This window comes from Nyctereutes procyonoides, unplaced genomic scaffold, assembly GCF_905146905.1.
Source record: "Nyctereutes procyonoides isolate TBG_1078 unplaced genomic scaffold, NYPRO_anot_genome, whole genome shotgun sequence".
Taxonomy (NCBI): domain Eukaryota; kingdom Metazoa; phylum Chordata; class Mammalia; order Carnivora; family Canidae; genus Nyctereutes; species Nyctereutes procyonoides.
In genome coordinates this window covers 3,830,990-3,843,845 of record NW_026575147.1, presented here as the reverse complement: position 1 = coordinate 3,843,845, position 12,856 = coordinate 3,830,990, and the positions used below count along the sequence as shown (strand labels likewise).

Sequence of the window (12,856 nt, the reverse complement as noted above, 5' to 3'; positions counted from 1 at the left end):
CATTACTACCATTGAGAAAAGAAAGGCCTGAATGGGTAGCACAGACTTGCCCCAGGGCCAGCAGCAAATTACTATCAAAACTGAACTTGCATTAGGCCTCTTGACACATGAGCTCCTGTCCCAGAAGAGAAGGTCCACTTCAGATATGTCTCCTTTTGTTACTTTTGCTTGAGCAACATCAAACTGTAGCTGTTATTAGTACATAGAGAAAAAAAAATCTTTAAATAAACACCAGCAAATCTGTTATAGCTGAAGATGCATGCGTAGTATCCTGGGGGGCAGTATGATTTAATATTGCTGGTATTAAATAAGAGTTTGGGAGCTGGATAGCAGTTGCAAGCTGTGTAGTAGCTTTCCACCTTCAGGAATTGAGTGCAGAGAGCAAATAGCTCTGATGTAGAAATGAATTGTACTGTCCCATCAAAGACTTATAGGAACAACGCTGGCCATCAGCCTCCTTGTGGAAACTGGAAGATGTTGTCACACCTGCATGGGTACACAGATGTGTTTGCACATGCACACACATATTGCAGAGGTAGGTGTGTTCACCAGGGCTACCTGACCTTGGTGGTAGGGATAAGCCAATTTACAACCAGAACAAAGTCAAACATGAGTGCAGAGACCAAGGCCTGAGCCAGTTGCAAAGTTATAAAGGAAGGCACATGTGCCTCCGGACTCCATTTTCTGACTCCTTATCTTTTCAAATCCAAAATTCATTTTTTTTTGTATAGCATTTTGTTACAGAAGAAAAAGGGGGTTGCATGGCTTTGAGGTGTATTAGTCCACCCTGGCCATGTGACATTGTCTTATTTATCTTTTATTAAAAATACATAATATAACATAAAGCAAAAAAAAAAACAATGCTTATCTAGCACCTACCATGTACCAAGCACTGTTCTGAGCACTTTTCAAAGAATAAATCATTTAATTATCAATACTAACTTACTTAATACCCATAACAATCCTATCTCCGTTTTCTAGACAAAGGAACTGAAGACAGAAAGGTTAAGTAATTTGCCAAACTCACTAAGCCAGAATTTGAACCTAAGCATTTTGTGTCCAGAGTCAAGTGGTTGACACTCCCTGCTCTGGTCAGTGACCTTGAGCAAGTCATGAACCTCTCTAAAACTCAGTTTACCTATCTATAAAATGAGGATAGTAGTACTTCTCTGGACAAGGAGGGGTGAAGGTTTACTACTAGGTTTAGCTGAGAAGATGTTAAGGATTTAGCAAGTTGCCAGGCACCTAATAAGGGTGATATTTAATAAACACTTCCTGTGGGGTGGTGGGGTGGTGGTGGTGGTCACCTTTCATACCTGGAACAGGATGAAGTGGAGGTCTCTTCTGCACACATTCATGGTGAGTCTGGTGGGTCTAAATTCTTAGCACAGTCCTGTTGCTAAGGCCTCTTCTTTAAGTTAAATTGTTCTGTTGTTTACTTAACACATATTTACTTAATCTCTACACAAGGAACTTTGTGCTACTTTGATTGAATGAATTGACCAATATAGTTAGAATTTAAAAATCTGAGTGATATGTTACCTTTAGTTGCATTTCAGTTACAGTGTGGTTTCTGAAGACTCTTTTTTCCCTAGAGCATGTTTATGCTTTTCTTTTTGTACCTTTATGATTTTTGAAATAGGATCAATATGAGAAACTCAGATAAAAATGACCTGGATGGCAAGCAAAGGAGTGAGGCTGAATTCCAAGAAGGACCATTATTTTTAGAATAAAACACATGCAACACACACACACACACACACACACACACACACACAGACTCAGTTGCAGGGAACTATGGATTTTATCACAAATAGTGATCACAGTCAGTGGAGAGCAGAGACAAAGAGACAAAAATCATACAGTGCATGGTTGTTCTGCAGCTGAGGGACAAGTGGCAGGATTGCCTTGGCCATTTGAGGACACATTGTTGCATTGTTCAATTAATTGTATATAACTTGACTTTTTTGGACCTTCTGTGGCAGACTAATAATGCAGCTCTCACTTGCCCACTAGACTGAGGCCTTCTCACTTTTCTCCTGGGCTGCCTACAATATCTCTGAAATAGAGGTCCCTGCCACATGTGGTTTGCAATACCAAGAATTCTTCATTGAAGATAAACACACTGATGGTGAACACCCAGTAATACATGATTTTTAAAGAAATCACTGGTTTAAGGAGATAAAGTATGCTGCAAGATTCAATCTTTATCCTGGCTTTATTTTAAGCCCTTAAACTATCGGCAGATCTGGTTTTATACATGAGCGATGGTCTGTGTTGTTTCATTTGAGGGGAACAAGGGAGGATGTCATGTCCAAATATACATCACCCAGCTGCTTCAGTACTGGAAGTTCTAGCATGGGAGCAATTTCTTTGTTACTTCCCCCAAAGATCCTTTTCCAAAGTGTGCACACATGCGTGCACGCACACATACACACATGGAGTTTTCACCATCCGTCCATCAGTTTTCTACTGGGACTTAGTTTTCATTCTTGGTGAAAGAGTTGGTAGCAAAGGAATAGATGGCAGTGGTCAAGTGGAAAGGGAATTTTTGATGCTGGGTTATTTGGAAAGAATTGGCATCTGTTTGGATATATCTGACACATCATAGAGGCTCCTGGGGCAAAAGAAAAGGTCAGGCATGGGGCAGGGGTGGGGGCACCAAAGGGGCACTGGTGCAGCTGTGATACCAAGCCTTGTCATTGCCAGACTCCAGTAGGAGAAGGAGAGGGTGCAGAAGCATGTGTGCAATGTGTTCTCTGGGACTCTTCCTGGAAGACTTACTGACTTTGATATCTGGAACAGAGAAGGCAAAAAAAAAAAAAAAAAAAAAAAAAAGAAGGCAAGGGAAGCATTGGAAGAGGGAAGGACACAGAACACAGAATTTAGAAGAGGCAATTCTGGGTGCCAGGCCTGACAGTAGCCTTGACATTGTGCAATCTACTTAACCTCTTCCAATTGGAGTCTTCTTGTCTTAAAAAAAAATGGGACAAGTTTGTGTCTGCCTTGTGTGATTGCTGGGGGTATTAAAGCAAATAAAATAATTAGTTGTAAACAGCACTTTGTAAATTATGGAGTGCTCAGAGACAAATTACAAACCCGTCTGTGCTTGCACATCTTTCTCCTAATATCACCCCCACCAGGTGGAGTCAGCTCGCTTAGCACTGACCCTGTCCAGCCCAGCCACCAACCGCCGTGTGTAAAGAGCTGCAGTCAGACGTGTGGGTGGGGTGGATGGCTGAGCTGCACCTTTTGTAACTCTTGTAACCCTCTAGCTCGGTGCTTGTCAACCTTGGCTGACCTTTAGAATCACCTGGGAAGCTTTGAAACATTTCACCAAAGCCACACTCCTGATCAGTTATGTCAGAATCTCTTGGTGGAGGGCGGGGGGGACCCAAGGCATCCATGTTCACTGAAGCTCCCTGGTGGTTCCAGTGTGCAGCTTTCACCTGGCTCAGCAAGAGAAAGGAAGATGCAGCTAGATAATGACTTATTTTTTTCTCATAAAGTAAGGGAGAAATGCCTTCCCAACATTGCATTAGGAAGAAGAGAATAGTCAACATGGTAGACCAGCATAAAGAAAGAAATGACTAAAAAGACTAAGGAGTTGAGTTGTGCATTACAGCTACTCAGGATGCTTATTTGAGGAACGTAATTCCCTCTTGCTCTCCCTTTATCCCTCTCACCTCTCCCCCATCTCTGTTCACCTTGTCTTTTACTTTCATCCCATCCCTCCCTCTTTTTTTTCCCCTTCCACCTCTTCTTATGTTACAAAAGGGCTCTGAGCTCCAACATTCACTGTAACTGTGTACAATATAGTAAGTTATTTTAGGAGTCCTGTACAAATATTTTTCTGTAGTCCTCCCTTACCCCACCCCATCCCACCCCTACCCAGTGGCATTCTTCAGCTTTTTTTTAATCGCGCCTGCTTTAGAGCACATCCCTATGCCTGTGGTCTCACGTGTGGGTGAGTGTGAGTGAGTCCTTGCTAGGATTTCCTTTTATCTCTTACTGCACATTCTGAAAACCCTATTTGCCCACCTACACATGCTTGTGCTTTCTCATCTGTTTTCCAGCATCCCTGTCTCTTCCCTGAAGGCCTTGTCTCTGTGACTTTGTATCTACCTTTTCTCATTCTTATGTAGGTAAGCCTGATGAATCAATATCTCAGGAATGAGAGTTTGGGGGAATTTTAATTTTCTGGCTAAGTGATACTAGCTTGAAAACCACATTTGTTTCATGTTTTATTGTTAGGAAATGTGGTAGAATAGAGGCCCAGAACTGGAAGGGTTCTTAGTGAATACTTGGATGAATCCACCTCAAGGCAAAGAGACAGAGGCTTAGCATAGTAAGATGATTACCGGATGAATCCAAGGCATGTGAGTAACAGCACCAGGTTTAAAGGGCATGTCTCCTGAGTTCTGGACTCTGAACTTCCAGAGCAGTTGCTTGACCTGGCCTACAGAAGTGTTGTGATTAACCAGGGCCAGTCAAATGTGAATTGCTGAATTGCCTTGTTTTTAAGTGAACTCTCCAATTCCCTCATAATGTCATATGTCTATAAACTTCATTCACCTGTGTTGCTTACCTGCCCATCCCCCTCGACAAATGCATTTCAGTTTGCAATGCCTGCATCTCTAGACAATCCTATTTCCAAGGTCTCCAATCATTTCCCCGATTAATAATATGCCCACTCTATTCACCAGACAGAGCACATTGTTTTTGTTTTATTTTGTTTTGTTTTTACAGGGAAACCCATTCCCACTTCAGAAACATTCCAGGCTTGGTTAGAGAAGGAGAAAGTACAAGGAGGTCAGCTGAATTTGTTCAGACTTCAGAACACCTTCTGGAAGGAATATCATGTTTCTCATTTTACTTCTTGTTAAGTAAATATCCACTGTTAACTTGATTTTTTTTCCTCTTTCCTAAATGAGGTATTGCTAAGAAAAAGTGGGTCAATTGAGGGTTCTGACAAGTTTCGTCCCAGTTAATTTAAGTTTTGCCATATGTTCCCTGAGAAGCATGTGCTAACTACAGGTCCTCTTGCTGATTAGCAACCAACCTGAGGGTTTTTAATTTAGACTTTCAGTTTTCTGGCAAGAGAGAGAAAGATTAAAAGAGAATAGATCTGGATGAACCAAAACTTAACTCATCAGAAAGGCTACTCCAAGCAAAGCTGGAGCACAATATGTTGGTTTAGACAACCTCATTACTTTATACCATGGCAGAAATTCTTAACCTTAGCATTCTTGGCAAAGTTTGGAACAAATTATCATTTGTGAGGGGTCTTTCTTATGCATTGTAGGATGTTTATCAGGATCCATGACCTCTACCCACTAGACGCCAGGAGGCCCCACCACCATGCATGAAAATAAGAAATGTTTCCAGACATTACCAGTTCCTGAGCAGGTGGCAGATTTGCCCCTGGTTGACAATCATAGAGACATAGTTCCTCTAATGACCAAAAAGGAAATGTGAACAAATCCTCAACAAAAATATGTGGATAGATGTCTATACCTTATTCTCTCTGCATCTAAAATCCTCCGGATAGAGGTTGGACTGCATGATTAACTGGACAGTTCTGTTTCTGGAAGCCTGTGAGCAGTATCCTCTGTTAACAGAGTCCTGTGTTACCCACTTAACAGAAGCCAGAACAAGCAAAGTTATCATGAAAATTCTTAGACTCAAACATTATGCCTATGTCATCCAACAAGAACATGTAAGCATGTGCCCTGTGCCCAGGCTAGTCCTAGGCTCTGCTGGGTGGTGGGATGGAGGGAGCAACCCTTCAAGGAAATAAGAGATAGGGTATAATGAAAAGGCCACCAGACCTGAATGCCAGTGCTCCCCATTACTAGCTGGGTGACTACACAAAGCACTGAACGCCTCTACACCTCAGGTTCCTCATGTAAAAATAAGGTTCTTAGTATCTCTCACATATCAAAATCTAGGTAAGTGCTCCCATACTCAATAAATTGTATTCCCTCCATCTCATTTACATCTCTGACTAAACCTTAAGGATGTAGTAGCCAGGCTCTAGTTTTATGAGCAAAAAAACCAGACTTTGAGAAACTGGGTCTACTGAGGAAGGCCAGAAGATGGTGCCAGGTCACCAGTTAGGAATTTTACCACTTAGATTCCTGGGAAAAAATCAGAGTAGAATATTTTTTATAGAGAAGTATGTTTCCTAACCTTGAGATGGAACTCATTAGTTAGGAGGGTACTCTCAAAAGAATGCATTGCCACATGCTGGCTCTTACCAGTAGGTAGCAGGCTTACACTCTCCTACAGCACAAGGAGCTCAAAAGAGTACCCCCAGCCTGAAAAGTATCTACCAACTCATGAACTAATGCCTGAAAATACCATCAGCCACCTTTATACTTTAATTGTGATTGATTTTAACAGGTCCTTTATTGAGTAACAGTCTGATGATGGAAGAAGAAATCAGGAGGGTAATTAATGCTGGAAACTGGTTATGTAATTGTGTATGTGGCTATATAGGTTATATGAATATGGAAATATATGCCTATGTGTGTATGGTTTTATCTGCGTTATGTATGTGTGTGTGTGTCCCTAAACCTCTCTGAAAATATATTCCAGGTGCCTTTTTAATAGTCATATTCCAGCTAACTCCTTGTTATTTGTCATCAATGACAAAACCCAAGTCAACCAACATAACCACCTATCTAGAGAAGATTATTGGTGCATATTTTGACTACCCTGAAACATTGTAACACCCATTCTCCAAAAAAATATACAAATTCTGGTCTTTTAATAATGCTCTCTGTGAGAGAAATATCCATTGCCTTTTATCCTACCAGAATGTGTGACCCACCGAGGTCCCCCTCCATGTGACTCTGCCAGTTAGAATAGGTAACAAACTTGATGACAAGTCTATTAACGTAACCCAACAACACAGGCAGCCCCTGAGCCCTCCAGTGATCTGTGTGCAGTTGCTTATGAAACTGGAGAGGAATCACAAATGGCATTTGCCCCCCCCCAATTACTTACATATACTCAAAAATGTGTTGTTGATGCCAGGTCATACCAAATGTCTGCCTTCCTGCAGGCAGGGAGAAAAGGTAAGGCAGTTTGATACTTTGAGGAGCTTGGGAGAATATAAAAAAAAATGGATTTTAAAAAAGGTTTCCTTTTACTGGAATAACCTTTGTGATGGCAACCTGCAGTCTTGGGAGTGCGGCTGTGCTTGGGACAGGCATTCTCAACCATCATGGCTGAAGTCTGAGGAGCAGGGGCTGCTTTTTCTCTAAGTGAAGGCCAAAGGATGGGTATTCTTTAACCTGCTCCTTCTGGCACAACCTAAAAAACTACCAGGGCTAAGACTGGTGTGAGAGTGTCATTTGTCATCAGAAAAGGACTTTTTCTCTATATAAATATTCGAAAAACCTCTATACCATGGCTGAACTTTAATCATCTGGGAAGGAACTGCAAATAGGGGGTTAATCCATCACAGTGCCCAGGAAGAGACGTGAATTGTGGCCTTAAATTCTTTTCAGAGAACACAGGATAGCGATATTTGCACCCTCTGTGGGAAGAACACATAACAAAAGTGCTACACCTTTAAAAATTAGATTCTTTTAAATGCTCAATAGTTTGCTTAGAGCTGTCAGAGTAAGTTTCTTAAGCTTAAAGATTAATTAATTTGTGAAAGAAAAGATTTCAAGTGTCACACAACCTTAGTTAAAACTACTGATATCCCTTATTATTGCCTCTCCCCTCCCCCACTTTCCCCAAAGCAAGAGGTGCAAGAACATAAAATGGGTGAGCTGCATTCCTGTTTGTGTAGAAAACAGATTTGCTACAAAGACACACAATGCAAAGATGTACAGACACACCAAGTAAGAATACAGTTTTCTATGGCCAACATTTGCTCTCCAATTACCAGATTGCAGATTTCTCTTTACAATGATCTTTCATCAGGTTCACGTGGACTTGAGTTCTGCATATGTGATATTTAGTCATGGGAGAGGGGTTGCCAGCAGCATAAAATAAAGCACAATTATTCTTTCTCTTTTTCTCATGATCACATTGAAAAATGTGAAAGAATGGAAGAAAAAAAAGTCTTTGGTATAAGAGATAAAACTCTACAGTCTCCAGTATCTATATTTCTAGGGGGCAAGGGGGAGCTGTGATTCTGATGTCTGCCAGAAAGAATTTGCTTCTGGAAGCTTTCCCTATAAGCACACCAACACAGTCCTTAATGCACCAAGCCAGAAGTAGCTTTTGGCACTGGATTCCAGTAGCCTTCCTATGAGATTAAATCAATGGAATCCAAGGAACTTTCCTTCAATTGCCACAATTTGGGATTTTTTTTTTCCCCAAAAAGGGTATATTGTCTTCTAGAAGAGGTCTCTTTATTGGAGTTTAATTACAGATCGAACACCCCTAAGCGAACCGTTTTCCTACTACACCTACCTCGAGTGATATGCTATTTAAAACGGCAGCCCCAAATTGTCATGCATAGGCTGAATACAAAACCTCCTCAAAGTTATCAAATAAAGCACCTTTCTTTTCACCTAAATAGGTGATAGGAGCATGGTGTATGTCATAATGTCATATTTTAATTAGAAACAAAGAAGATGAAATTTTCTGGTCAGAAAGAATGAGCTAGGCTGTGTGTGTGTGTGTGTTTGTGTGTGTGTGTGAGAGAGAGAGAGAGAGAGAGAGAGAGAGAGAGAGAGAGAGAGAGAAAGAGAGACAGAGACAGAGAGACAGAGAGAGAGAGATGTTAAACTCTACTCCCAAGGTTTAAGACCTTAGAGACTTTTGCAGAATATTTCTCTTGAAAGGGCCCCTTATGTGTAGTATTATTAGGTAAATGGACTTCTCCATAGGTAGTAGAGAAATCTACCACCAATCCTCAGTTTAAGTAAACCTCCTGGTGATGACTTTCTGCATTTCAGACAGCTGATTTTGCCTCTTCAGGTAGGTGGCTAGAGGCATTTGCATTTGGGTGATGGTGGTTGAGTGTGTTTTCCCCTTCCCTCTCCTTACTATTTGGATATCCTTCTTTAAAAAAAAAAAAAAAGAAAAGAAAAGAAAAGAAGAGAGAAAAAAAAAATGAAAGAGGCCAGGCTGTAGGATCTTGCAGAGAGGTGAGCACCTGAGTTTGAAAAAGACTCTGGGCATGGGTATTCGTTCAGTATTCACCATCTGCTCTCCATCTTCATTTATTTCCATCATACATTTGCTTAAAGTGTCAGCAAGTGAAAGACCCCTCCCATCCAACACACAGTACTCCCCCCTCTTTCCCTTCCCCGCACCCACCAACTGCTACTACTCTTGAATTTAGTTCAGTAAACAACCTAAATCTCAATGATAGACCTGGAAACCTGTGAAGGGTTGGAAGAAGGAATCATTGATCCCAACACAGAAAAAGGTAAAACAACACAGGGAAAGCAGGCCTTATACAAAAGGGCAGTCTGAAAAGAGGCAGCTCTTCTGTTCCAGGCTAACAAATCACTCCCATCTCAGTAATACTTGAACACAAGATCAAATGGTGATCTTCCCCTATCCCACCCATCGTTTCCGTACCAAGTCTACCCCTAAAGTCTCCTGCTGTGAGTCATCACCCAGTAGGCATTCAACCTGAAGCAGGATTTTTCTCACTGTTCCCCATAGTAACTAGGAGTGTGCTATCACTGCTGAGAGCCTAACCATGCTGCAGTCTTTGCAATGTGCTCCAGAAAGCACAGCTTTCATCTGCCAACGTTTGGAGTCTGCCTTATTCCCCTTCTTTGCCTCAGACAGATCTTGGTGAACAGGAGCTGAGGGTCTCTCACTTGGGAGAGTACGGAAAAGGGCACAAATGCTACCAACTCTGGTGAATCAAAGGCATAGGAGAATTATGAGCCATTGGCATTTGGGAGTGAGATTTTGAATTGATTTGAAAGATGGTTGTATTAAGTACAAAAATGTTTCTTGTTCATAGGACAAATTGTCTGACACTGCCTTTCAAAAGCTATTTGTAATGATCTCTGCCTTAAAGGCTAGGCAGCGATGCTCAGTCCTCAGTCCCCCTTTCACTTGCGTTAAAGTGATTGTACTCCACTCCCCCCGAAAATAATATGAAAGGTCATGCCCCCCCCATCTTTAGTCATGTGGGGGATAAATCAACCTGATGAGCTTTATTTGTCCTTCTTAATATTTCAAATTGAGCCTGACTACTCTGCTCCTGCCCCTGAATTTCTGGATTTTCCCTGGCCACTGCACCCTCCCTGCCGCTCCCCCCACCCCCACCCCTCAATACACACACACACACAGGGAAGGACATTTTAACTGTTGCTTCTCTTTTCACACAGGTAGCAATTCATTTAGGTTACGCCAGTCTGTAAAAACTGTAAATGCTATTTTATTTTAAACATTTTAGTTTACAAAAAAAAAAATCAATGATTGGTACCTTTTTACACTCTCAGATTCCTGAATATGGACAGATCTTCAAAGGAAGGAAGGAGTTCTCATATGAAATTTAAGATAGACTGTCCTGAAGGTTGTGGGGCGGGGTTTTTGTTGTGTTTTATTTCGTTTTTGTTTTTAAGACACAATAAAGCTAAAATGTCAAGTCTCTGGGAGATAACCCCTTACAGTTTCAGTCAAGGAGCATATCAGAGCACAGACAGGGAGACCCCAGCCTGGCGCTGGCCGGCCGCCCCAGCTGCCCAGGCGTATTTGGTAGCGCACGGGTTGAGAGCCGTTGGGACCATCACACCTCGCATTCCCTTGCGGGCTGCTGGTGGCAGGTACAGGATCCATACTCGTTGATGATCACCAGGGCTCCCTCAATGTGGTTCGGTTTGTAATCAACGTAGTATTCCTGGGCAGACATGGCAGCCATCTGATGCATGGTCTGTTTCTGCTTTTGCTTCCTGCGCTGCGTGACAAAGCACTGTCTGAGCTGCCTGAGGCTGGCTGGGAAGCACTTCCAGGAGACATAGAGCACCAGGACCACGATGAGGAACGAGAAGATGAGGGCCATGGTGCCTGTGACCACCTTGTGGATCTGCACGGCGTTCTCGGCGTGCTCGCCGCCGGGGAGAGCAACAGTGGCCGGCTCGTGCGTGCCGTCGAGCTGCCCCTCCCTGCCGTCAGCGAGCGTGGTGGCCAGGCTGGCCGGGAGCCCCAGGTCACTGTGGTTGGTGACTGCTGAGAGCAGGTGGCCGCTGGTGGGCTCGGCCCCATCCTCGCACAGGTGGAAGGCGTAGACGGCGTCTAGGACGTCCTCGCCCTGCGCGTACTCCGGGCTGGCGCACTGCAAGTTGCCATCGTAGCGCCCCTGGAAGCTGCTGAGCCAGGAGGCCAGGGCGCACACGTTGCGCCCACAGTCCCATAGGTTCCCGGCCAGGGTGATGCTCGTCAGCGATTTCCAGGAGTTGAGGATCCGGGGCTCGATGTAGGTGAGGCGGTTGGAGTCCAGCTGCAGGGACTGCAGGTGCGGCACGGTCTCGAACACATGGGGCTCCATGTACTCGATCTCGTTGCCCGACAGGTCCATTTTCTCCAGGTTCCAAACCCAGTCCAGCGAGCTAACCACGATGGCCACCTTGTTCCTCTTCAGGCAGAGGGAGTGCAGGGAGATGAGGCGCGGGAAGTGGGCGAAGTTCACCTTGACCAAGTCGTTGTGCTCCAGGTGCAGCTCGGTGAGCTTGAACAAGCCGGCGAAAGAGTTGCGCGCCAGACTCTTGAGCTGATTGTATCCGATGTCAAGAAACTTGAGGCTGCGGCAGTCCTGGAAGATGCGCACCGGCACGAACTGGATAGCGTTGGACCGCATGTGCAGCGTGGTGAGCTTCCGCAGCCCGTGGAAGAGGTCGGGCGCCAGCGCCTGCAGCTTGTTGTACGAGAGGTCCACGCTGCGCAGGTTGGGCATGGGTCGGAAGGTGGTGTTGGCCAGTTGGGTGATCTGGTTGGAACTCAGTGTGAGTTCCTTAACTCGGCGCAGTTTCTGAAAGGCGTCCCCCTGCACCGAGCAGATGTGATTGTGATCCAGATAGAGCCACGTGAGCTGCATTAACCCCGTGAACTGGCCGGCGCGCAGCTCCGAGAGGCTGTTGTAGCGCAGGGACAAGCCCAGCAGGCCGGACAGGTTGTGGGGCGCCTCGGTGAGGTTGAGCGCCTCGCAGTACAGCAGCCGCCCCTCGCACCGGCACAGCTGCGGGCACCCGCTGGGGGCGGCGGGCAGCATCTGAAAGCAGGCCCCCAGCAGACACAAGACCACCCCCGAGGGCCTCCTCAGCAGCCAGTATAGACAGAGACCGAGCAGCAGGAAATCCATTAGCGAGAATCTTTCCAGAGAGGCTGGAGAATGTCCATTGGAAGCGCTCGGTCAGAAATCTACATCATATTTTATTCCAAGGGAGGGGAGCGGGGGAGGGGGGGAGAAAAGGGCGAAATCAAATAAATATATTGAAATAAAGAAGGACCCCCCCCTCCCCAGAGCCACACGTTCACCTCTAAGCATGCAGAAAGCTGGGCAGCATAGAAAGTTCACAGCCACGGAAAGATCAAAGAGATGGTGATTTGGTCCATGTTAGATGCTGCAGCAAAGAAAAGGGAGGAAAAAAAAAAATCTTCGGGAAAGAATTTAATTAAAAAGTGTCTTACCCACCCTTTTCCAGAGAGTGACAACCTCCATTCAGCTGCTCCCTTTGTGTGCAGGCTAATTATATGCAGGGCGAGAGAAGACCCCTCTGTGTTTCCGAGGCAGCCCCGGTCCGCGGCCGGCGGATCTGGCAGGCGCACAATGTCTCACTTTGCTGCTCGGCTCTGGGCTGCAAGGGCGGCTGGCGAGGCGGGGAGGCGACTTCTAGGACCAGCAAGTTTCCCAACTACGTGCCGG

At 44.6% G+C, this 12,856-nt stretch overlaps 2 protein-coding genes across 2 annotated transcripts in view; one reads left to right on the top strand and one right to left on the bottom strand.

Annotated features, from left to right (window-relative positions):
* Window positions 1-12,856, top strand: part of CTNNA2 (catenin alpha 2) — a 1,089,255-nt gene that overhangs the window by 720,010 nt on the left and 356,389 nt on the right. The gene's annotated exons all lie outside the window — the stretch shown is intronic.
* On the bottom strand, window positions 10,430-12,802 carry LRRTM1 (leucine rich repeat transmembrane neuronal 1). The gene is made up of 2 exons (XM_055312732.1): window positions 12,626-12,802; window positions 10,430-12,351 (listed from the first exon to the last, which is right to left on the bottom strand). The coding sequence occupies exon 2, from the start codon at window positions 12,290-12,292 to the stop codon at window positions 10,724-10,726; it is 1,569 nt and encodes a 522-aa protein (XP_055168707.1). The 5' UTR covers window positions 12,293-12,351; window positions 12,626-12,802; the 3' UTR covers window positions 10,430-10,723.

Coding starts and splice junctions, on each gene's coding strand:
- LRRTM1 (XM_055312732.1), bottom strand. CDS start 12,292: ATGGATTTCCTGCTGCTCGGTCTCTGTCTATACTGGCTGCTGAGGAGG.